Source organism: Typopeltis vanoorti, chromosome 2, assembly GCF_054136105.1.
Source record: "Typopeltis vanoorti isolate ZY-2024b chromosome 2, IOZ_Tvanoo_1.0, whole genome shotgun sequence".
In the NCBI taxonomy this organism is placed as follows: Eukaryota; Metazoa; Arthropoda; class Arachnida; order Uropygi; family Thelyphonidae; genus Typopeltis; species Typopeltis vanoorti.
Window position 1 is genome coordinate 170,364,889 of NC_143550.1, and position 27,576 is coordinate 170,392,464.

Below are 27,576 nucleotides of genomic sequence, written 5' to 3' on the forward strand. Positions count from 1 at the left end.
ATAGAATTCAATATTTCAAATCTGAAGGATAAATTTCCTTATTAAAAATTTTATTCTTATTCAAAAATGTGTTAACAATTTTAATTAAATTAACTATGTTTTATATCTGTAATAATATAACCGCGAATATTTTACTTCAATTTATAAGTTTAATTAAAAAAATTTAAAACCATTTATTAGACTAAAGAATCCATGCGACAAGCTAATGTTCAATACACTTAAAAATCTTGAACTGGCAACATTAATTTAATTTAAACATATATTTAATTTAAAGAGCAAATTGGAAAGAAATAAGTACACTTCAAAAAATTCGTAAAAAAAAATTGTACACATTTTTTTGTTTCCAGGGGGCCTTGCAATCGCTGTTTGCAATGTCTATCGTTTATCATTAAAGTTGTCTGCTCTTTACAGAGATAATTAATCCAATTCTAAAGCAACGATTATGAGTAATATTTGCAATGTCATTAAATTAAATAATTTTGATTTGATTCTAAATTGGATTAAACTATCACCTAGAGGAGGTGATATTTTAAAGTAAAATAACTATTTATTTATGGGCAATGCGTGGAGATTCATATCTTGATATCCATAAGAACATGTGCACTTTTTTTTACTAACTTTGTGACAGAGCAAACATACATGAAGAACTGAGCTCTATTAAATAGCCCGTCCAGCTTTACTGCGTTGAGTCAGTAGCGCCGGTCGTATCATACAATCACGAAGCGCACTAAGGACAGCAATCTTCGACGATAGAGAACGCGCCGCAGATGCCAGCTTTCCGCCGGACACTTGTACGAACGTAACTGCCTACGCATGCTTAAAAGTTGCTGCGTGTGACGTCAGAGTTCACATTTAAAGGCTGATAGGAGAGGAATGTTGGAACCCCACGCCCACTGAGGTGTCTTTTGGAAAAGTGTTGTGACACAGCTGGGTCCTATCACACGCGGAGCGTAGTGAAGTTCACAACAGAATCTTTGCCGTGGAAAACTACAAGGCCACTGACTTCATTCAACTAATTTTTTATTTCCTTTGCTGAAAAACAGTAAAAAAAGTTTTACTGGTTGTAACTCAGTGTAAAATAGGGATGTCCGGTAGGGTAAATTTTCCAAGAGAAGAGATGCCCTCAGTATGTACTGGATGATGGTAAATTAATCCTCAGGAGATAATTTTAACGATGGATCCAGTCAGTGGGAACTTTTCCACAAGTATTGCAGAGATGGTGGATGCAGCCCTTCATAGCATTCAAGGAGGCAACACATCAATCAACGTCACAGGGAACATCGCCAATAAATCAGACGAATTTGAATTTTACTATTTCTATCAGGTAAGTGTAATTTTAGGTAAAAAAAAAGCAAATGCTGATAACTCTTCTGTAATTATAAGTTCTTACCTACTTCCTGGGGATAACGAGAGTTATAAACAACATAAGCCTGCCATAATCTCATAAAAAACGAAGTATTGAAAGCATAATTAATAAATAATAATATTTAATATTTTTTTGAATTTGAAAATTACATTTTAAATGAAAAAAAAATAGCTAATTCATAGATTGATAACAAGGATTATTGTTTATTTCAAATGTCAATAAAGTTTGTTAAGTGGAGAACATTTATAGTACTAAAATATCTCTTGTTATTTTAAATGCAATAAAGTCTGGAATTTTTCGGAACGTTACAGTGGAACCATTGTATATCTGAATAAACACTAGTCTACTACTTGAACATGTTCCTGAGCAAGAAAATATCAAAAGGAAGTCTCTTATTAATGTCAGTTATGACTGCTACCTCAAAGAGAAACTGTCTTAAAGCATAACTACAGCTTTTGTAAATAAAGAGGGCGTTAGTGTCGCGCGAAGTAAAACGAACAGCAGATGGCTATTCCGCTGGAATGTTCTCTTTAAATCTCTGTCATTCAGTAAAAGAATAAAAAAAAAAATGTTTCCTCGCTTTGGGAAGGATAGGGAGATTGAAAAGTTTAAGCGATCTTATAAACTTCCTTGACTGATAGGACTTAAAGAATGAAGAAATTTTACTGCACAGAGATTTTTAAGGAGACGCGTCTTTCGAGTCAGTAAAAATAAATAAATAAATAAATAAATAAAACAATTCACACGACAGCCTAAAACGCCATTTTTATATTTTAAAAAATAATGTTCTTGCAAAAAAAGTTAGTAAATTGTGAGTGAAATAATTCAGTGACTGTAATGGGCATGAACACACACACACACATTGGAATAAAATCTCCTGAACAGGGGTTGCCAAAATATTAATATATTTTTACTATTTTCGAACTGAATAATTAATTAAATATTAAAATTTCTATGAAACATTTTTGAAACTTAAATTATATTTAATATTCCAAAAAATTTATTTATTTTATTTTATTAATATATCTTTTTTTATAAATATTTAGAACTCCTTTTAATTTTTAACATAACTTCTTTTAAAATAGCAGGAATCAAATTAAAATTGTTGTGGCGATGTCGGTGAAGATTCTTCACATTCTTCACAACCTAAAGTTCTTTTAGGACTTCCGGGATAACGAATGGCAATGCAGTAACCAATGAAGTTTTAACTAAGGCTTGGCTATTGCCGTTACCCAGCCATGACTAGAGCTTTTAGCTCAATAACACCCCATCCACAAAGATTTTTTTCATCCAGATGACGTGATCAAGAGTCAAGGACTCAGTCCATCGCCCAGTTCTTTTAAGAACTTTAAGAAAATTATTGTGGATAAGTCGACCGTGAGATGCAGTGATTATTACCCTTGGAGGGTAATGGATAGCAATGCTGTAGCCAATGAAGTTCTAACCGAGGCTTGGCTATTGCTGTTACCCTCCTGCCACGATCAGAGGTTTAATAGCTCAATAACACCTTATCCCTACACTGTCCTCTACAGATAACGGGGAAGATGAAAAGCATTCTTGCTTCGCCCCTTTAAGCCAGTCCTTATAAGGACTTAAGGATAAGGAAAGTTATTGTTTTGTGGAATAAAGTGTTGTTCATTAATGGAATAAAAAAGGTAAATCCATAAAATTAAAATTTCTACATCAAAAACAATTGCGATAACTAACAAGACAAGTAGAAACTAATTATGGCAGCCCATCTGTAATGATGTTGAAAGAATCACAGAAGGCATGAATAAGTACAAAAGAAGGCACAAAGAAGACAGACAGACGTAATTGAATGAACACGTATGAACAAACAGTGAGGAGAAATGATTATGATTACTTTGAAAAAGAGGTGAAAAGAATGGGCAGCATTGAAGTCACTCATGACAGAAGATAAGAAAGAACAAACTGGATTGATTCAAAGGGGGAAAAAACTAAACACTTCACAAAAAAACAACGATAAAAGACGAAAGCAAGAAATAAAAGCTTATTAACTGAGACTCTCTCTCTCTCTCTCTCTCTCTCTCTCTCTCTCTCTCTCTCTCTCTCTCTCTCTCTCTCTCTCTCTCTCTCTCTCTCTCCCTGTGTGTGTGTGTGTGTGTGTGTGTGTTAAATTTATTTTGCTTTGGCGATATCTACTAGAGCAGAGAGAGAGAAAGAGAGAAATTGTGGTCATTTTCTAGAAGCAATCTTGGAAATTTGTTCATCGGAGGTCCATCACTCTACAAGAGGGTTCTGTGCTAGATTAAAATGGAATTAGCATTTAATCTGCGTAATAGAATTTATTTATTCCATATAGAATGAAAAGGCAAGGCATATGTCAGATGTCACTATTTAAAAATACACTGTGCTGCAAAATTATGGGAAACTCCTGTTTTTTAGCGAATACTGCTTACCAGTGAGAATTGCAAAATCAAGGAAACAAATACAAAAAGAGTAACGCATGTGTGCATTACTTTAAATAGGATGTGATTTAGGGTTAACAGTGAGGTATTCTATGCTTTATGTTCTCTCAATCATGACATCAAATCATCCACAGCTGTATATGTCATTGCCAGAATATTACGTACTGTACTCGGGTTCCATGGAAGGGATGCTTTGCGTAAGTCAAACATATCCCTCCCTAAAAACGTGTTCATTATTGATTTGCGGAGATCGCCACATTAGATCAGTAGACCTTCGGAAAATTGTGACATGGATTGCTGTATTACGATGCACATCTCAAATAAGAAGAATGTGTTTGTGTATTGTACATGGGGATGCTTCTCCTAGTTTGTACTAGTACTCCTCCTTGTCTTTGTGAAAAATGAACATAAAAATATTATATTGGCATTTTCGTTCATTCCCCTGTGCTTCTGATTTATCTGTTTTAGGAAACTTATCCAGTTGATTCACCGCATGATAATGCATCCTGTCAAGTGTTGAGTACGCATGATTTACGAAATGCAAGTAGACCTCGCAATGTTCCGATCTGAATCCTGTAGCACACGTTTTGGAAAATTTGCAACAGTTACTGAGCTAATGAAGCCTGACCGACAAGCATTTCACTTTGCTAGCGGGTACAAGAATAAAGTTAAATGCATTGGTTTGCTCATCAAGAGTTAGTAAAAAAGTCTACTCATTTTTAATCGAGGATGAATAGTCCATTTCGTTTCATGAAGATAAAATTTGTGTGCAGAAGCTCAGATGGTTTTCAACCTTGTACGTGTTTTTTTTGTGAATTGACATGAACTAACAGAATTTCTTTTTTACATAAAACCGATCGATTTCAATAAAAAACAGAATTTATTATATTCGTATTTTTCTTATGTATAATATTTGGATAAATTATACAAAATGCTTATTTACACGGAATAGCTTTCTATATCGAAATAATCGATAATTTCTCCTAAGTTTCAAAAGTACACTTTTATTATTTAATAATATTTTACAGGAAAAAGGCACATTTGTTTTAACATTAACTTATTAAATCCCTATCTGGTGGCCGGGATAAGAATAGCCCCACTGTACCCATGCATGTCGTACGAGGCGACAAAAATCGGCATTCAGGGAGGGAAATGGATGGCAATGCTGTAGCCAATGAAGTTTTAACTGAGGCTGGGCTATTACCGTTACCCAGCCATGACCAGAGCTTATAGCTCAATAACACCCCACCCACAGATTTTCTTCAATCAGATGAAGGGATAAAGAGTCAAGGACTCAGTCCATCTTCCCCCAAAAAATAACTTATTAAAAGAATGCATGTTTTATTATCTTTAATTTTTATTTTTACCATTGCTTTATTGCAAATTAAATTTGGAAATAGCAAACAGCATTAGCAATGCTGTTATGGCGATGAACTGGTTGAATAGATTTATGTGGAATAAGAGAGAAATCAAAACTGATTCTTTAGTTGAACTTTAGTCGTTGATTACTGAGGTTATCATATTTCTGAACGGTGGCATATTTTCTAAGTTAGTGTGAAGATTTAATTTAACGTGTTTGCGGTTTTTTTAATGTTTTTTCGTAGTGTCGTGTACGTTTTATTTTTATTATTTCAGGTATATATACTTGTACTTGCATTACCATTATAACAGCATTTCCATTAATATTTTGTTAAACTATCACGATTATGCAAAAGTAATATAATCTCAAAGTACTATTAATAATTCTATAATAACTGCTAAGAAATAGTAAATTATGAGCAAAGAACCTTAAAGAGATATTTGAAGAAAAAAAATGAACTCTGCTCTACGATGCACAGCTATAGAAATGCACTCAAAATTCTAGAGTTAGATATCGAACTAATGATTACATAGAATTGACATGTGACATTGAGATTCCTTTAGAGATTAACAATAGGAGATAAAAGAAAGTCGACAGATATTATAAAAGAGAATATAGACGAGGTCATAAAGAGAATGAAAAATGTGAAAACGGCAGCAGGGTCATCGATAGTGGTGACTGAGATGATAAAAGCACCACTAAGGAAGGAGTGGATTGGGCGTGGAAGTTTATCAGCAAAATATGAGAAGAGACAGCACCAGATGACTTGAAGAGAAGTTTCTATGCTGCAGGATGTCTCTTTTCTGTTAATAGCCTGTGTATTAGGACGGTACACAGCAAGTGCATTATTCTTGGCAGATGTGGAAAGGGAAGTACAGATGCTCTTTATAAAACAGAACTGGAAAGAAGTCGAGCACTAGTTTATCCCATTATAAACGTCACAGGATAATGACTCCGAATGATTTGATGTACTTCACTGGCTTTTGAGTTTCATTGTCAGTTTAATGTTGGGATTAGAGCGACTTCGTAATGTCATTCAGCGCTTATGTGGTATTAATTCCTTGCTGTTTGAATAGTATCATTATTTTAAATGGCTAACGTCAGTCTTGTAGGGTGCCCACACATATTGAAATTACTAAGAAATGACATCTAACCGAAGAAATAAAAGAAACAAGTCTCATGAATAGCAGATGAGTATCCTATTGCAGCACAAAGACGAACTGATGCATTAATGTATATGAAAAACATGCGTGAGTTTTGAATCCTACTTTGATACCATTATTTCAGATTTTTTTATGGAGCTCCTGCCCACGAAGCGTTTTTTAAATCTATAGTACATTCTTACTTTCAATATGCTAAAATAATTAAAAGTTGTTTAAAAATATTTTTATATTTAAATACAAATACGGTATATTATTCTATTAAATTATTTATTATATTATATAATTACATATTTTAAATATTTTATTAGTTTTATAGTTTTTATTTATTTCTTTACTGTCTGGAAACTCTGTTCTAGAGGCTAGGCAATGGACTTTTCATGCCACTTTAGTCCTCCAATAAGCACGTCTCATATTTGGTGTCAAAATTCATCTTCTAACTGAACATAATCACAAACGTCCATGTCCACGGCGGGACTCGAACCCGTAGACTGTTGAATATAGACGGCTAGCAAAACACAGGCTTTATCTAAGCATCTTGTGTTATTTTACTATAGCTCTCTGAAATTGTCTTTAAATTTAGTTTAAATGAAGCGATCTACGGTTCGGAAATTACTTTGGCACATCTCCTCCAGAGAAGAATCCGTATTTGTTCTCTTCATTTTAATAGCGAGCTAATTCTGTAATGAAAGGGTAATCACTGTACTTGATTGCTAGTTAAATGGCGTTCTACATTAATGAAAATACTCCTCTCTGAAGAACTAAAGTACTTTGTCTTTCTTTAAAATGAGAGAAAGAGAGCGAGAGAGTATTGTGATTGCCCACTTTCGAGTGATTTATTTTAACGAGAACAAGTGAGAACGCTTGGAAAAGTTGCAGTAAGTTAACGCAGTGACAGAAGCCGTGTACTGAGTCGATTCTAAAACATTCAATAGTTGGAGCCTAAAGATCTTCAGACTTTTCTAATGTACTTTCATAAAACTCGATAAAAAGATTAGCTTTTTCTCTCATTACACGCTTCGAATTATGTGAGACAACTCTTGTTGGTAGACGATGGGACATCTTAGTAGTATTGGAGAGACGCTTTCTTCTTTTTCTTCTTATTATTATTACTATTAGGCACTTCAAGGTGATGTATCAAAAAGTATTCTTTATTCATAAACTCCTAATTTTAATTTATATTTCATATGTCTTCCTCTTCAATCAAACTTGCTTTCTTTTTGATATCTGTATTGATAAAGAGAGAACGATAAATATTTTAGTATTCTTTGTTCCAACTGTTTATAAATTTATAAGATGCCAGCTGACTTCGATAATGGTAGGTCTGCAGAAGAAAATCAATGAATGTCCAGTTCTAGTCAAAAACTTCACCAATTTATTCGATGTCTTTTTCACCTAATTACAGACGTTCTTGCTTTTGGACGCAATAAACAATGACTGATCTGAAAAATCGGGAACGGCCTGATACGTCATTAACACTTTCACGCCCGAAATTGTATCCTGATGTTTAATGGTAGAAGCTCCAATTACTAATAGGTTGAGATTTTTCTTACTTTTCAACACTAGGTGCTTGTACTTACCAAAAATGTCAATTTTACGAAAACCTACTTCGGATCAGTTTATTACTCAGGATAGCGTTCACAAGGGCGTCTAGGAGTCCGAACAGACGCTGATAAATGTCATGTTCGAGTCCGCCCGTGATATTTTACAGTTACTAATCGTGTAGCCGTCCCCCCAGTGCGAGACGAAACATCGGACGACCACCCACAAACAGCTGTTACTCTTCGTATGTGCAGCATTGTGCCAAGTTGAGGCATTTATGGTAGTGCTAATAAGAAGCACGTGCCGGAGAAGGTGATAAATCTTATCTTAATTTAGAAGTTTTATTAATTTCGTGTAACGAATTCGTCGTGTTGTCCCTCGTTGAGAAACTTTCCCCCAGGCGCTGTCTCTTAAGGTATCGTCATGTTAGCTGAGTTAGTGCGATGTCGTAGCTCTTCAACAGACCGTTCGTCAAAGCTCCACGTGGCTGTGACGGGACATCATGTCTTATAAGTTCGGTATGTTCACTGCTCTGACGCGCTGTTAGCATAAACGTGATTCCTATTTGCTGCGCATACAGTCACAGCTGACACAAGCTTCTAATTTTCAGCCTTCTAAAATTTTAATCATTTAGGATGTGTCTACTGCGTCCAGATTGAATCCGATGTTAGCTGCAGCGCTTGACAAATATTCTGCAACTCAGTCAGTAAGAAAATTACCCTTCTAGAGATATGGAACTGGAGGATTCTTTCTTTTTCCTCTAGAATCTCGTGTTTTTTATCCTGCAAAACAGACAAATATCCCAGCTTGTTTTGAATGAAAGATACAAAGAATACAAGCAATTTATAGCATAATGCACTTCATAGACTTGACTACGTTAGCTCTAATTGCCAAAGAAACAAACAAAATCCACGAATACTCCATCATCCCTACCCAATCCCCGCCCCGTCCTAAATACTCACATTTCCAAAATTGCGTAACATCAATAGGGAATATTTAATCACGTTAAATATTTGCTAAAGGTGTTTAGTCATTTTACATATTCGTTAACTATTCTTACGTTAATATGCTGAATTTTGGCTGCAGTATCCCTGACCCTGTTTCCAGCAGAATGGTCAAGGACAAATATATATCGGTTATTGGAAACTCATCACATTTTACAACCGACGTTTATTGATTAAAGAATTACAAGTTAAATTCTCGAACTTTTAAAGGATGAACTGGCACTTCGCCATGAGTTTTTGTCATGGTCTTCACCAAACTCGCTCCTTCATCCTGTTATATTCACATACTGGCCACTGATTTAGATACCTTTATGCAGATGTACGTAAACTTTACTTATGCAGGGTATTTGCAAAATACTTGGTGACATGCGTTACCACGTGTTGTAGGCAACTATTTAAGAATGCTGATGGTCAGTAATCATCAATGCTGTTGATCATAATAGGGAAAAAAAACTATCTTTCGGATATAAAGGGTTCATTGTGTGTGCCCCTCTTGTTGGAGCCACGATTTTGAAAAGCTGAGCTGACTTGTTTCTCACAAGGTAAGATATCTCGGGAGTTTAATCAGTGGAAAAATAACCCTGATTGCTTGTCTAAGAGACGTAACTGTGGACCTAAGGCAGTCTGTGGAACGAAATCGTCTTCGTATGAGAACTATGAGCAGGGAATTGAAGAGGATCGGAAGAACAGAAAAATTCGTCCAAAGTAGTGTCAAGAATGCCGTGACTGGAAGACTGGAATAAAGTCATATGTTCCGGCTAGTCACAGTACACATTGCTATGTACTAATGGCACAAAGAATTTGGTGGCACCCTATTAAACAATGAACCGAGCTTGCCTTGTAAACATGAATCAACTTTCTGGAGGTGGTGTCATGATATTGGGTATGTTCTGTTGGTACGGAACGAGTTCCTGATATTGCTGGAAGGTCGGTTGTCCTCGAAGGATTATCTGAACGTTGTGTCCGATAAAGTCCATCCTGAAAAGTAGACTTTTATATAAACATAACAGCGACTTCCAACATCTTCTTCTTCAATGGCCACCACATGCATGCGTGTCCCCCATATATATATATATAACATAAATATAGATAACAAAACAGAAAAAAAAAAGTTTAATTTTTAAGGCACAACTAATTACGTTTTGCTAGAAGACTTCATGCGGCGCATAACATTGAAGTGATAAAATATAAATACAAAAAATATACACTACTAGAGAACAATTACCATAATATTAGGTTAAAAACAGATTGCGGACATTTGAAAGAGATGTAGATCCCAAACTGTTGACAACTTGACGTGGGTATCTCATGTTCTGTATGCCACATTTGGATAGCTGAGGAGCAAAATCAGAGGTTATAGTGCAGCTTAGCTTAGTATTAAAGTGGATTGATGGAGGACATTTTTGTTCCATTCAACAATTACTCTTCCAAGCTCTTCAGAGTATCTAAAATATTTTCTGATTCATCACAGATCTATTAGATGAATGGTGGGTTCTTCATTTTAGGGGTTAGTAGAATTAAGATCGTGACTAGATAGAACGGTGTCTCCAGTGATGGGTGATGCATCGCTGTAGCTGATGCTCTCTCATGCTCCTCTATACATAGTTCAATGGATTATTCCTTCTGACCAAAACATCGCGCACTGCAGTTCCACCAAAAACAATAAACTCTTGGATAGTTTATGCTGTCATGTTTGGGTTTTTCTGTATGAAGCAAGGAACGCAGTTTCGTTAGAGCAATGAAAGAGCTGTGCATTTCATATACAAGACGTATTCAGAAAAAAGACTGAACTTTCGCTATGAAGACTTTTTATTGCTCACTTTAAGCACTGTTCCCTTCAAAGAAACCCCCTACACTGGCGAAAAACGTTCCCAACATTTCTTCTATTGTTGGAATACTTCCTGGAACGCATTTTCGTGATGGCGAGCAGTTCTCTTATCGTATTTTCCTGAATCTCTTCTATGGAAACGACGTCCTTTCAAAGTGGTTTTAATTTTGGGAAAGAGGAAAAAGTCTGCTGGAGCTACGTCCGGAGAATAGGGTGGATGGGGAACAAAGTGGATGGCTGATGTTTTGGCATATGATTGCGGATGAGGAGCGGCGCATTGTCGTGGTACAACGTCCATGTCTGGTGTTCCAACAATTCAGGCCTCTTCCTGCGTACAGCATCCTTCAAACGCGCTAAAACTTCCTGGCACAACTATTTGTTTATCATCGGACCACGTAGTACAAATTCATAATGGACAATGCCTTTCCAATCAAAAAACACAACCAACATCAACCTTGATCTTTGACTGACTCATTCATCAACGCTTAAACCACTCTTAGCACTGAGTATTCTTGGTTAAGCAATTGAAATGTCTCTAAAATTTTTAACCAAGTTTGCAGCAAAATTTCACACACACACGTTGTTCTTCAAGCTCTTTCATTGTCACTAATCCAACGAACAGCTTGTGCACGGGCTCACTTCAGCGGATGTGATTCGACGACTAATTCTAATATCAGAACGGGGAAAATGGCAGTCTGTTGTCAAAACCTACCGCTAGGGGCGCTCAGTAGTCGCAATGCGCTCTCTATGACAGTTGGCGCGCTATTTAAAACGTTTTTTTTGAACACGCCTCGTATTTTTGAGACGTTTGGCTAACTTTAGTGAAACACAGCTGATATAAATAAGAGAAATAAAACCTTTTACATCATTAGTATCTTTAGTACTGTGATTATATGGATTAAACAGCAGCTTATTAATCGTACTCTTACGATAACTGTTTTTCTGAAACTGTAGTTCTGTAGTTCTTTGATAATCTCCTCTTTTTTACTAATGAGGAAGTGAGCATGGCTATCTAATGTAGAAATGATGCCAAGCCAAGCTGTTTGGGTGGGTAATAATGAGATTGAGAATGACGCTATCTGTTGGTATGTGTGGTTCTTCAGTTTTTCTGATACATGTGTAGTTTTGACCTCCAGGAAAGGAAGAGAGCCGTTAACTTCTAACTCCACGGTGAATGGTATTCTTGAATGTTAGTTGTTGAGATAATTCAAGCTTCCAAATATATATTTTCCAGTACAGGAGATAGAGTTACCCATGGTCGATGATATTTTATTAATTTGGTTCCGGATTACCTCCAAGAGTTCCTGAACCATCTTATCAAACGATCTTTCCAGCCTACGTATTTCGTAAGTCCCAATCCATGATAGGATCGACTCATCAGGCATTCTAAAATACCCGTTCCAGACTAGTATTTTTTTTTAAGTTTCTTGTTGTTCGTAGCCCATCTATTAGACAACGTGACGCTTATAAACTTCCTTGAAGTTCAGAATTAAAAAAAAGTTGTCTTTAGTCACAGAACTGTAAGCTAGATGCCGGTTGGTAGGCGGGCACTTGAGCTATATTGTAGATACTTTTTGAACCGGCATCTCTACATGGCAGCACTTTCAGTAGAATGTCTGGCATCGAATATCATGTTACGAGTCGTCTTAGTGCATCCGATAGTAGATGTGATCTTATTTATTTGGAAAAAAAAACATTGGTTCAGATTGGCTTCAAATATGCGGAATCATTACAAGGATTTTCATCTGAAGGTTATTAGATAGTCAGCATAATAAAGTCGCATTATTGCAGAACAGAAAAACCTACTGAATAAAACACGCAAAAAGAGTAACAATTTTATATTCATAGAACTCTGATTGCTTGTCATAATTACACCCCTTCTTTTTCTTCTATTCATCTATTATTCTACGAATAACTATAGTAATGTTAATTTATTTTTGTTCCGAATTGCACACCTAATAAAAAAAAACAATGTGTCTTGGTATTTTGTTTTGATTTTCTATAAGAAACAATAAAATAAAAAAATGAACACCAAACCCTCAATAAACATCATAACAAAATGTAACACAAGCTATCTAAATCCGACTTTCTACTTCTAAGAGAACTCGAATTATCGGTCGTAGCAGCCAATGCCCACTTTTGTTATCAGAACTACACACAGCATTCCCCCCCCCCCTCCGTTAAGAGGAGAGTTATGTACTCGTCAGATCTGACACCTCGTGCCAAAGTATGCGATCCTCTGTTTTGATCTTCTCTGACTCTAAATTTTCTTTCTCCATTCTGTCATTTTCTTTTGATCACTTTATCGCTCTTCAAATTTTGACAATCGATCCAACTCCTCTTAAAATTTATCGTTTAAGTTTTATTTTCTGAAATCCAAAGAGTGCGAATCATCTTTCGAGAATTTCATTTCCATAACTGAAATACACTTATTTTTTTTTAGTATAACATATACTAAGGTGTTTGTTGACAGCAGGGAATTAACGTGACTTCTACATACCGATCGAAAACTCATTTCTCTTTCTGGTAACTCATATCATAACCTTGTCGGTGTTTAGTTTTCTGGAAAAGTCCTTTTCAAAGCCACTCTCCGTTCATGTCTTATGACAGTACAACAGGACTAAATAGTATTTACAAATCCTCAATCTAGTCTTCGTTTTTCTGTGAGTGTGCCATGGCAGTCATACAGGATAAAAATTCACCTTATCTGAAATGGCTGGTGTAAACAATACCATACCATACCTTTGTATGGGGTGGCATTGTAGCTTGCAGCACTGTCAAACGTTCATAAAATTGAGATCCGAATTGTAGTTGAAGGAAATCTTCAGTCTTCTAAAATGGCAGTTATGCTTTCTGATCCCTCGCTGTAACCGTTGGCCTCATCTTTGTCTCATGCTCATTTCCATCTGTCTAACATCCAGGTGGTGTTAGCTGAATATCGATGTTGTTGTAGGTTTTTTGAATTATTACGGAGAATCAAAACTACGTGGTCAGTATTTCGTATGTTAATAAAGTTGAAGTGCGTACTTCAGGCCAGTTAATATGTTTTCGGGATGAAAATAATCAGTGTTTCCGGATGGAACACTTTGTCACTCCCATTTAAGAAAGACTGATTCCACTTCATTTGAAAGCCCTTATAAACGTCCTTCGCATGCTAAACTGGACCCCAGCATTTTTGACCAAAGGTCCACGTCCTTACCTACTGAACTACGGAGGCTGTAATAACATTCCAAAGTAAACTGTTCAAAGGCATTGTCTCCTCCAGTTCCTGCATAGATGACCAACACGAATCACTGCATACTATATCAAGAACAGGTTAATTCACTTTCTCTGATCTTTCTCCAGAATGCCATTATAATAATCATGTGCAGTATAGCAACGTCTTGTGGTTGATAGTGTCTTTCCAAACGCACTCAAATCATAAGACGTTGCTTTGCAAGCTATGGAGTTGGTGTAAGATCAGAGAACGATTGCAGTAAGCTGTTTTAGTAGGCAATATATAGTAAGCCGTTAAGGAATATGTGAGATCACTCTATGTTTCGACGGCATTTGATAGGATCATATAAAGAAGTCAACTTGCCAAACTAGCAGCATCCTATGGCCTGCCTTCTATCATTTCCAAGTAGGTCGTAAGTTTCCTCTGTAGTGGTTCATTCTTCATATTTCATCACAAATTGTGGAGTGCCCAGGGCTCTGAGTATTCGTCTTTGAGTTCAACCATCCACAATTTTTGTGATAAAAGTACATTCTATATCTTCTCTTCATTCCATGAACTTCTATAATGTCCAACATGTTTAGTTTCAAAACTAAAGAGATGTTTAGTTTTGAAAACTAAACATCGCTTTAATAAATAAAAATCTCTTTGTTAAAACCAAAGGTTGTTCTCACGCAGCTAAGAACAACCTTTGGTTTTAACAAAGAGAAACTAAACAAGATGGAATCGTGTCTACTTTCTCTTTGTTCAAATCAAATCTAAGGTAATCCCTCATTTTCTATTTTTGGAGTGAATTTCTTCACTACTTTTTTCGCACAAACAGCCGAAACAGATGATTCCCTTTTCGACCTGAAGATGCTACTTCTCATTGGAACCACTATTAATACTATCCATCCATTTATCTATCTGTCCTCATCGAGATGGATTGAGTCCCCTAATTAGCAAATTTGCCACTCCACTCATTCGATGCATCCTTCTAAGGACAAGTATATTATGTGTGTAGATTTGTGTGTAGTGGCCTGGTCTACCTGTTCTGATGGAAAAACATGACTCAATTAATACTATATTAATTGATAAATTAATATAGTATTATTAATTTATCAATTAATAATAAAGGACAACAGATTAACAGATCTCTCTCTCTCTCTCTCTCTCTCTCTCACACACACACACACACACACACACACACACACACACACACACACACACACACACACACACACACACACACACACACACACACGCACACACGCACACACACGCACGCGCACGCACACACACACACACACATACATACACACACACACACACACACACACACACACACACACATACAATGCTAAAGCAAACTTCAATATGAACTATATATTGCATAAGTAACGATACAGGGTGTCTTCAATGTTGCTTTTATTGCCAATTTAATTTGATATCCTTGGTAGCTTAGCCCTCAGAACTTAAGTAGAAGAAAGCAAAATACTTAAAAAACAGAATATTTCGGCTATAGGCCCATGTTGACATTGGCCTCCACAGACGTTTTAACTCTTCTGCACAGTTCCCTGTCGGATTATAATGGGAGATCTGTCTGCTAAATTCATTTTTAAAACAATTAAAATTTGAAATTTTATCACTAAACTTTAAGTCCTTCGTTTTAAAATAAGATAAATTATATCTTATTTTATTATCCTGTTCGGGTTTTAAATTGGATAAAACTAAAATTGTTATAAACTTCAGTACAAATGGAAAAAAAAAGTTTAATATAAAATTTTATATACTGGGAAACTTGTTTTTAACACTGCAAGTGGCTCCCCCATATAGCTGATTTTCTCCTCTCTGGGATGAAAGATAAAAACTCTGACTAAAGTAAACGAAAATCAAACTCAATGGAATGATTCTATGATGTCTGTCGTGATACAGTCATGCAAAATTCCGATTGATTACACATCATTTGATAACACGGGAGAAATATTGAGGTAGAAGAAGATGTTGACTATTCATGGATTTCGCCATTATTTTTAAAAGACTAATTTAAATGATGAGTGTAATCAAAGTGACTGCTGTCCTACAGAACTTAAATACAATCCAAAAATAATCATGTGAGTTAAGACTATTATCCTATTTTTTTATTCTATTGGAAAATATCAAAACCAAGGGTTGATTTTCAGTAATATCTATAAGAGAAGGAATCAACTCTAAGCTGTGAGTTATATAAAAGAGAGTTCATCACTGTAGTATAATTAGAAGTGATAAAATCTTAAGGAAAGAGAATAGTTATCAGATATCAGAAATATTAATATCATTTGAACCCTTTGCCAAATATTTCCAATAAAACGAATCAGCCGTAATCAAAGCTAAACCACGCTGACAACTTCTTGTCGTTTTCGAATCCAGAAGATTATTAAAGTTCAGTAAGTCAGGGTGAGGTTACTGCAATATATATTTTGCACATGTTGTTCCGTACTAGTATTGAAAAAAGACTGAAAATGGAAATGGGTCGATGAATTTTAATTAAAATTTTAAATACCAATGTTAAGTAAAATCTACTCAGTAATATCCTGCATATTACCGTAAAACTTACCTATTATTATTATTATTATTATTACTATTACTATTAGATGTTTTTATGTAATTCTTTTATATGGTTTTTTATGCGTTTGATCAGGAATCTAAAGATTCCATGCCATGTGAATTCATTATCAGTATCACCGGTTAGCATATTTGAACTTCTTCCAACCGACTAATTTCGCTTCCTTATAAGGACTGGCTTAAAGGGGCGAAGCAAGAATGCTTTTCATCTTCCCCGTTATCTGTAGAGGACAGCGTATGGATAAGGTGTTATTGAGCTATTACAGCTCTGATCATGGCAGGAGGGTAACAGTAATAGCCGAACCTCAGTTAGAACTTCATTGGCTACAGCATTGCCATCCATTACCCTCCAAGGGTATTGGATTGAATGAATCCGAATTCGACTAATTTCGCTATCGACATGAATAATTATTTTAGAAGGAAGATGAATTTCATTGTGAGGTGTGAAATGTAAAGCGGCTTGAAAAAGTTCCACGTTTAGTGTTTAGAGCAGGATCTTTGCATTATGCGAAAATAAATAAAACATACAAAAATATAAAACTAATCAAATATTCGTTTAATTATTTAAAAATATTAACACATTCACGAAAGTGCTATGGGCTTGCAATTACTTTTAGTGAGTGGCAGCCACTTAAATATTAACAATAACACGCAATATTTTCTTTTTCTGGAGTATTATTTTTTTAAGAACCGAATAACATTCCCAATGTTCTGTAATCATTTTAAAATAAGTTGCACGAGTTATTTCCTCGCATGTTATGTACAATGAATTATATATCAGCTTTTAACGTATCAAATTTCAAATCTATCCCATTCAAATTTTTGAACATTCTTCATTCGAATTTCGGTGAATTCGGTCAAGGAATTTTGTTTCCTGTGAACGTTTTGTCGTGAATTGCTTTGTAGGTAGATTACTGATCATGTTTTGTGATTTCGAAGAACTGATTTTCATTTGGTGAATTTTCTACATACTGTACAGACAGTGTTCATTTGACTGGGCGGTCCACTTGGGAATATGCATACGTTGTTCTTCTTTAAAAATCAATATCTTTACAGGAATAATTAAAATAATAAGACAATCATGTGGTGGGTGACAAGACGGAGAGTTGAGTTCACATTAAATGTATAATTCTTCTACTGAAACTATTTTTGTTATTAGATCCATCGTAACTGCACTGTTTGGAATGAAAGAGTTACTGCGCAAATGAATACTGAATGTATTCATTTGCGCAGTAATTATTTGGTATTTCGGAATTTATTCCAATGAGGTGATATTAAAATATTGGTTTTTTATCCACCAAATATTTTTAAGTGAATGAATTTTCTATTCTTTCCTTTAAAATATTAATCGTTTATTTCGGTGCAGCGTAATGAGGGAGATTAAAAATGACATCTGTTCTGCTGAAGAATTCTATTTTGACACAGAAGCAGGTGTTGCACATTAGGCAACTTAGGTTCACATTACTTTTACGCATGGTCGTCAAAGATTATTAAGTATTTGTCCAGTCGTGGGATCAAAGTATCAATCAATTTGTCAATCAATCTCATCATCAATATTTCACTTTTGACTTCAATCGCTTGTCAGATTTCTTTTATTATTATTTTTTTCTTTTTCTAACAGAAATTTGATATTATAGCCCAACAAGCACATGCGATGCAATCCGATATGCACCGTAATATTACTGGTTTTTAATGTATTCTATTATAAAATTCCTTTTTCTCTCCTTCATCTTTGGATATCTTCGGCAACATATGTTTCGCGAGTCGAGGGTTGCTTTCCTTATATAAGTATTCCTGATCAACACAGGCATTGATGATATGCAAGCAACAAATAAGGATGGCAATTTTTGTATTACTGCCCAGAAATAATCCTAGTTTTTCTGTTTACCAAGGTGATATTGAATTCAAAGTTCGTTTATTTAAATTTAGGTAGAAGTTGGTTTTCCTCGTGGACTTACAATGTCTAAAGTTGCTTCAAATATCTACTACATATTTGGTCCTCTAGAGCAGTGCTTCCTAAACTTATGGATGCCAAGGCCCCTTCGGAAAAATTTAAATATTTCATGGCCCCATAATTATATTCAAGATTTTGCGTTTGTAATCTTTTTTGTGTGTTTCTTATCAATACTTTTGAAATGAAACTTATATGAATAAGCATATATTTACTAATATTCATTAATCGCCGAAATATGCAAGAAGCAAAATTTGTGAACCAACACCAATGTGTGATTTTTTCCATTAAAATATAAAAAATAACAGAAAAGAAATAATAAATAATAAAACTTAAATACGTTTCTTTTAAGATTAAAAAAAATCTACTTAGTCTTAAAACATTTTGAATTTTTTTTCATTATTTCACGGGCCCCCTCAACAAAACTTACGGCCCCCAAGGGGAACGAGGCCCACAGTTTGGGAAGCGCTGCTCTAGAGCAGCGCTTCCCAAACTTGTGGATGTAAAAACCCCCCTTGGAAAAATTAAAATATTTCACGGCCCCCATCGAAAAAAAAAATTCGTAATACAGACATATATTATTATATTTATTGTATATATTCAATACAAAACATACACAGCGAATATCGTAAAAATCAAATTAAATATTACATTTTTAGCATCTTACATACACATTTGAAATACCACACTTAGTCTTAAAACATTTTAAATTTGTTTTCATTATTTCACGGCCCACCTCAGCAAAACCTCGGCCCCCAAGGGGGCTGCGGCCTACAGTTTGGGAAGCGCTGCTCTAGAGTAGTGATTCACAACGTGGGGTATGTGTATCCTCAGAGGCACGAATCAGGACATTTAGGGGTACGCGAAAAAAAAATAGAATAACCGCGGGAAAAAGCACATACGTCAACAGTGTAAGACAAGATACGGAGTCAAAAGTAGTGAAGTGTGAAGTTCATTGAACATGAATTAATGCGTTTATTATCAGATATGGATCAGTGGTTGTAAATAAGCACATTGAATAGTCGAAGCATAATGTAGATAGTGACCAATCACCAAGAATTTCTCAGGTCTTGTCTAACACTTTAGTGCAAAACAGACAATTTTCAGTTCTTCGAACAGATAAAAAGAGAAAATACTGACATGAATGAATGAAGTGTGGATTTTCGTATTCAGGAGGTGAGGCCTCTGTTTAGTGTGTGTGTGGAGGGGGTGAGTATTATCCAATGGTAGCATGAAAACGTCTTAACTCTTGCGACATTTACAAACAAAACATGCCAGCTACTCAAACAAGGAAAGCAGATTTTTTTCACCGCCTAGCGAAACATCAGAATATAACAAAAATGCGCTTGAAGCCTGCAGTCGTATTAGTTATCGTATTGCTAGATGTCGAAAGAATCATAATATAGCTGAGAATTTCTCCTTGTGTAAAAGATGCCGTTCTGTGTATTTCTTGGCGAAGAACGTGTGAGGCAAATGAACCTCATCCCTCTCTCGAACGATGCAATATCTCGAAAAAATCAGGATATGTCTGACGATGTTGAGGCAACAGTAATAGATATATTTAAAAACAGCAAATTCTTTGCTATTCAAGTTGATAAAAACACATATGCTTATTTCGCTTTTTTTCTTGTTATTGCGAAGTATTTGAAAGGCAATGAAGTTGACGAAAACCTTTTGCTTTGTCATCCTCCGTCAGAGCGTACAAGAGGATTTAATACTATTGATTGATATTTCAGAACCACTTATTAAATCTGCATGAGAAGGTGTGATTTTTAAGAATTAATAAAGGCACGTAAGGTTACTGGGAGGGTTTTTGATGTCTGACGCGTGTGTTCTTTAAAAGGGATTTTCTGTTTCATGATAAGGAAGACTGGAATTTCCGGAAGGAAAAGTTTTTCCAAGCTTCGTAGAAATTCCAGCTGTCACTTTCTTCAAAAAAAAATATAAAGTGTCCTTGGAGCCGAGACAGATGCGGATATGAAGTTTTGCATCAATATTTATTCATGTACCCCAGAGTGAAGACTGATTAAAACCAGACTCTTCCCAGAAATAATAAAACATGCAAAATTTCTTGAAGGTGAAATTTGAATAAACTTTAATTTTAATTACTGACTACAAAATGAAATTAATTCCTATCTTCGAACTGATCTAGAAGGAACATGCTTGTTTCGATATTATTCTGATGCATCGTCAATTATTGACGTTTCATTTGGTTGAAACGAAGCAGCTCTAAAACTACTTTTTCAACGCCGTGTCGGTGATGGCAGTAGCTTCCTACTTCGTGATTTACAAACCCTTGGGCAGTGATTGTTCTTCTAACATATTCACCTGTTAAGGACAAGCGGAAATTCGTGACCACGAGAATAAAACAGCTTATTTTCTATTCCCCAGCAAAACGCATTAGAACCGCGGGTGCTCTCGGGTCCTTAAATTCCGGAAACAGATCTGCGGTCGCATCAGATGTCGGATCCATTAGACATGCACGAGACTGGAAATTTTCCGTGTGTTTTCTTAGCCCACGCTGGCGCTAGCGAGGTCGCAGGAATGCCTCTTCGCTTTCACCGAAATGAAAAGTCACCAATTGATTTTTTTTTTTTTTTTTTTTTTTTTTTTTGCTCGCGCGTGATTTACTTCCTACTCGCATCCGATGCGAAAGGACGACGACATGGTTTCTGGTAGGGGATAGTGAAAGCGATGCCGTAATTACAACACATTTCATCCCGAGTGGCGCTCATTTCGCCAATTATGGCAGACATGGCATGTCGTTTCTCCGCACACGACCAAATTAATCGCCCTACGTGGTCTTTGCCTGCGTGCACTTTAAATCCGTTTTCCCCATTCAAATATCGCTGCGAAGAGGAATCTTGTCTTCCATTAATTAAGACTTATAGCTGAATACCCTTTCACTACTCGTCGTCCTCACTTAAGCCTGAAGTTGGCCTCTTGTGGTATTTCAGAAGCTCTCGCCGCACCCCCTGCTGGAGAAGGGACAGCAATTTACAGCAACACTCCGAATTCCAACGGACAAGTTATTTTTTAGCTCCTTAATCAAGTATTTCGAAAGCTTCTGGGCAAGACGTGAGATAGCTTTCATTAGTGATCTTATTAAAATCCTTTTAAACTTCGTTTTAAGTAATCTCATTAAAGTACCTGCGCGCCATTCCTGGACAAGACGTACACAGCATCATAAATGCTTAAATCACTAATTAAACTAATTAATTCGATTTCAGTATTTTTTTTTCAGAATTCGTAAATGGTAGAAAAATTACGTCTCTGTGTATGATCTTAATTGTTTTCTTTAGCTTTTTAAATAAGTTAATTAAATTGTTTTTTAATTGTTTTAATTAATTTTAAAATAACTTTTTAAATAAAACAGCGCCATTTTAAAATAACTGCACATCAAAATCCATCAATCATGTAAATATGTACTTGGTGGTTTCGACACATCTGATCACTTCATTGAAATAACCCGGAAATAATAAAACATGCAAAGTTGTTTGATTAAATCCGTTTTATTCATTTTGGAGAAATGAATTTCCAATATTTTATTATTGTTTCTGTGAATTAAATTAAGGATATAAAAATCCCTTATTATTTTACAGCCAGTAAAATAATAAGGTATTTTATTATGCGAAAATTTGAAATTTTTTAATATGGTTTGGATGTCCGGAAAAACCCCTAACTCTTGGAAAAAAGCACTGGTCATCCCAATCTATAAAAAAGGAAATAAAGACAATTGCAATAATTATAGGGGAATTAGCCTGCTGAATACAGGATATAAAATATATGCAGGAATATTAAAAGAGAAACTAAGCAGCATTGTAGAAAACAAATTACTAGAAGAACAAAATGGTTTCCGAAAAGGCCGATCCTGCATAGATCCAATTTTTACTTTAAAATTATTAATAGAAAAGAGAAGAGAATTTCAAAAAGAAATACACGTGGCCTTTATATTGATTATGAAAAAGCCTTTGACAAAATTCGTAGACAAAAATTGTTTAAAATATTAACCGATTTAAACATATACCAAACCAACTTTTACAATCTATTCAAGAAATATATACAGGAAATAAAATAGCAGTTAAATTAGAACACACCTCAGAATGGAAAGATATATCAAGTGGAGTACGACAAGGATGTACCCTCTCACCTATGCTTTTCAATATATATATATAAATGAAATATTAACAATCTGGAAACAGCATAACACATTTGGTATACAAATGACCCCGCAAATGAAGATAGATACACTACTATTTGCAGATGATCAAATAGTATTAGCTACATCAGAAGATGACTTACAAAGATCATTAAAATCATTAAATGATATCTCAAAGCAATATAATATGACAATATCCAAAGAAAAAAAAAATAATGACATTCAAAGGAGAAAACCCAATAAGAAGTAAAACAGTGATAGATAATAAAATACTAGAACAAGTAAACACTTTCAGATACTTGGGATGTGATCTATCATACGAAGAAGAAAAAGACATAGACACTAAAATATCAAACTTTGTTAAAGTAAATGGCATAATAAACAGTATATTTAAGTCATCCCTGGTACAAAAACACACTAGAATCAGACTATATAATGTCTTGTCAAAACCAACTCTACTATACGGAAGCGAAAGGACCATGAAAAGGAAAGATGAAAAACGAATTCAAACAGCAGAAATGAAGTTCCTCAGAAAAACAGCTGGATATACCACGTGGGACCACAAAACAAATGAAGAAATCTTACAATCCCTAAAAATCAAACCAATTAATTACTACATAAGACAGTATAAACAAAAATGGCTAGAACATTTAAATCGAATGGACAACAGCAGCCTACCAAAAATATTATATAGATACAAAATAAGTGGAAAAAGAAGAATCGGAAGACCAAGAAAGAGATGGCATGAGACCGGAACAGGCCACATTGCCTATATTCCATGTTAGGAAGAAGAATAAGAAGATTATGCGATACTCTAAGATCGAAAACTACGATCTACGAGTTTCATGCCGAAGAACTATCGGCGAATCCAAGCGTAAGTGATCACTTGGTAGTACAAAACCAACGCAACTCGAAGCAAAGGCGGAGCAAGCTCCCTCACTATCCTTGATATTTTCTCATAATGTGAAAACACAGCTCCTAGGAGATGTAATACTGCTTTACATTATGAGGAGAGTCACTACTTAGACCGGTTTCAACCTTTTGTGAATGTAAAAGTGAAACGGGCTCTAAAAATAAGACGATCCCGAAAGATCGCCCAACGCTGCGTTGTTCCACTCAATAACAGGCTCACCCCGTCACCGAGAAGAACTTCTCAGTATTGGCTCTACCCAGTGGCAGGCTCACCCCACCACCAAGAAGAGCCATAATCTCAACGGTGGTCCCACTGGGAGACAGGAAAAAACCTACCCCAAGCAGAACCTCACGGAGCTAGACCTGGATATATCTCTATCAAAGTTCTTAAAAGAACTGGGCGATGGACTGAGTCCTTGACTCTTTATCCCGTCATCTGAATGAAGAAAATCTGTGTGGATGGAATGTTATTGAGCTAAGAGCTCTAGTCATGGCTGGGTAGCGAGCAATAGCCGAGCCTCAGTTAAAACTTCATTGGCTGCAGCATTGCCATTTGTTACCCTGGAAGTCCTAAAAAGGACTTTTCATGTCCACCTCTCTCTATCAAACTTTAAGTGACAAGAACTTACATACCTTTACTATACGAATGCCAGAGTGGTGTGCCCATAATATAATTAAGATGAAAAGCCAAACCAGTTTCATGCCGAAGAACTATCGGCGAATCCAAGCGTAAGTAACCACTTGGTAGTACAAAACCAAGGCAACTCGAAGCAAAGGTGGAGCAAGCTCCCACACTATCCTTGATATTTTCTCATAATGTGAAAACACAGCTCCTAGAAGATGTAATACTGCTTTACATTATGAGGAGAGGTCACTCTACATGAAATATAGAGTGATCTTAGTTTTCGATCTTAGAGTTTCGCATACTGGCTATAAAATAATAAGGGATTTTTATCCCCTTAATTTAATCAACTTCGCTAGAAAATATAGTCGTTTGGCTTTTCATTGTTTCTGTGAGTTAATTCTGATACAATTGTATATCCTTCTATATCTAAAAAAGGTACTAAAATCTCTTCAAGCATATTATATTCAGAATTGAATAAAATATGAAATTAAGACTGACAATGTAGGTTCAGAAATACACCGTTCGTGTTTAAATATAGTCTTTATTGTAATACTGATGATAGCTGTAGTAATTTAGTATTGAAGTTATTATTGTATTGTATATTCTTGTATATACAGGTATATATACAGGTATTATTAAATTCGAACATGGCATCTACATCTATATTGTTGCAATAGGAAGGAGGGAACGTAAATGCATATGTTTAGTGCATTGGTTCTGATATGTCTACAGATACGAATCCTTTCCAAAGTCCAAACCAAAATACGAGTCTAAAGTTCTACAAATACGTTTTACAGTTGATTTTCAGTAATAGCCTGAATCCCATCCACAGTAACGTCCACAGATCATCTAAAGGATGAGGTTTTGTTGAATAAACATGTCTTAACATGTTCCAATATGTAAAACAATAATCCAGTGGGTTTAAATCAAGAGAACATGCTGGCCAAGGGATATGTCCATTTCTTCCAGTTCATCTGTTAGGAAAATGTTCATCCAGAAACCGCCTAACAGTTGAGAGCAAAGCGACAAGGCCGAGTGTCTTGCTGAAAACTGTTGAAGTTCGAAACCTGTCAGTTCAGGAATAAAGTAATTCTACAGGAAGTAACTCTCGCTGTTAACAACCATCTATCAAAAAAAGAATTATCCATTCTCTTTCATGTTCCTCAACTTCTTGTCGCTTTTCGGTCTCCGCCAATATACGACTGTCATTTCTGTTGACGTTACCACTAATGTGAAATGTTTCTCCGTCGAAAACATTAAATGGTCCATAAATGAAGCATTACTGTCAAATGTTTCATTAAACTGATGCAAAAAATAATAATTCGTTTACTAAACAAGAATGAAATGACTGAATCACTCTTAGTACATTCCAAGCCCCACTGAAATATATTTCTAATGTTTTTTTGTAGATTGATTTTACCATGAATAGAACAGACGTTTCGAAATTATAAATCTGCGCAAGGACTTTATAATGACTCTATATTTAATGTTATCAATAAAATATTAACAGTGAGAATTTTATATCTATAACTTATTCAAATTATTTGAGAGTTTTATTGATCAGTGTCATAATTATTTATTTATTTAATATCTTAATTAATATTTAATAAATGTTACCTATTATCATATGATATTTATCGATAATAAGCAAATTAAGATACTATTTCTTTGCTATCAATAAGCATGTATAATTTTTTCGTAAGATACATGTTATGAAAATAAAAATAAAATAAATAAATACCCCTTATAAAAAATATGAAAATATAAATATTGCAAAGAATTTATGCAAATCAAATAAGATATACTTGTCTTGTCTTAATCTTTACACTAACCATCGAGGTTCTTTAGATGCGGACTTCACAACCTCGACTGTCCCGAGGATAAGGTAGTTGGTATTATGTCTTCCGGTGTGTCCTATGTCTGTAAATGCGTGTGTTCACGGGGCCCTTTTTGTCTCTTCTGCGGTTCAGAACAGAAAAAACCAGGTCTTTTCGACCAAAAGGCTTCGTCTATACCGACTGTGCTACGGAGCCTCTCTTTAAGTTATATTTAATGAAAGGGCCAATTAAATTTAAATAAAGTTTCTTTCAAGTAACCATTATTCAAATACTGTCACTTGTAATTATTTTTTAAACATAACGAAAAGAACGTTAAAGTGTTCTTCTTCCTATGCTGAAGTTAAAAATAAAAATAGAAATAAAAAATATCCCTCTTTAACTGAAAACGAAAATTATACATTGAAATATTCGTTATTTCTTTTAATAAACTCTACAACTTTCTTTATAAAATGAAACAAATCAGCATTTATTAAGCTGAAATCAGTTTTTAATTGAAAAACAAAACAGACTCCTTACAGCGAACATCCTGAAACCCCATTAAGGCGTTTAAAATTGTATTTACGTATCATCCTTAAACAGTTTTTACTGAAATACATGTGGAGACTGATTTGTTCTTAGAGATTCAATGCGATTATATTACAACTATTCTTCGGTAAGCACATGCTGGATTAAACTAACCAGATAATTAAATTCATTAATACCATTTCTTAGATAGAATTATAAAATCGCTTTGTGGTGCGATGACTTCAAGTAATTCGATTTAACGATTTTTATGTTAGTAAATGAAAACGTTCCATTCTCATAAAGAGAACCTTTAGAATGTTAAAAGGAAACTCAAACATGATCGTTTGGTGCTGAAAAAACGAGATATTTTTCTGTGTTCTCCAATTTTGATTTGTCGCTGCGCTTTTCCAGAGAAACTGTAAAAACTAAGGTAAATACAACGGCACCGCATCTTTCTCTCCATGACAGTCAAGAAAAGGAGAAAAAAATCTACTCTTGCACTTAACGGTCTGGCAGTCTTCCAATTGAATGTCTTGGAGTGCACTCTACTAGCTAAAATTCAGCTATAAATTCTCTTTCTTTTAGAGAATTACCATATTGCGCCTAAGAGTAAACGCACATATGTAGGCGCCGATATTTTATTAGGAAAGGTTAGTTGAGTTTAGAAAATCTGATTAAGAAGAACGTAAGAAAAAGAACGGCAACAAGACAGGTAGAAAAAGGGACAACAAGAAGTATTTAAGATTTTCACCTACGTTTATGCGCTGTCAAAAAGCGATAAAGTACAGTTATCATTGTTTAGGTCTGAGAGAATAAAATATCTGGTTTTGTACTCAATAGTTATGATTTTGCTTTTATTTTCTTTATGCACTAGAAATCCTTTATATGTTTGTTTACTGAGGATGCCTTAGGATGATTTGAACGGTGAATTCATTCGATAACTGAAGCCTACACTGTTCTTAGAAAATACTTTGTTTCACTCACAACGAAAGGCATTTTTCTGTACGAGTGATATTTTTTGTGATCCTGGCAATAAAATGCATGGCATCTCAGAGAGGGAAAGAGAGATAAGAGTTTCCATCATGTGGTAAGATGATAAGA

General features: G+C 35.1%; 1 protein-coding gene across 2 annotated transcripts in view; it reads left to right on the forward strand.

The window, feature by feature from the left end:
• The first annotated feature begins 1,015 nt into the window (after positions 1-1,015).
• LOC150109660 (cardioacceleratory peptide receptor-like) overlaps positions 1,016-27,576 on the forward strand; it is a 77,950-nt gene continuing 51,389 nt past the window's right edge. For both annotated transcript variants that reach the window (XM_090409585.1, XM_090409591.1), the window contains exon 1: positions 1,016-1,324. In XM_090409585.1, the coding sequence (XP_090265711.1) occupies positions 1,175-1,324 (150 nt within the window). In that variant the 5' untranslated portion in view covers positions 1,016-1,174. The remainder of the gene's footprint in view (positions 1,325-27,576) is intronic.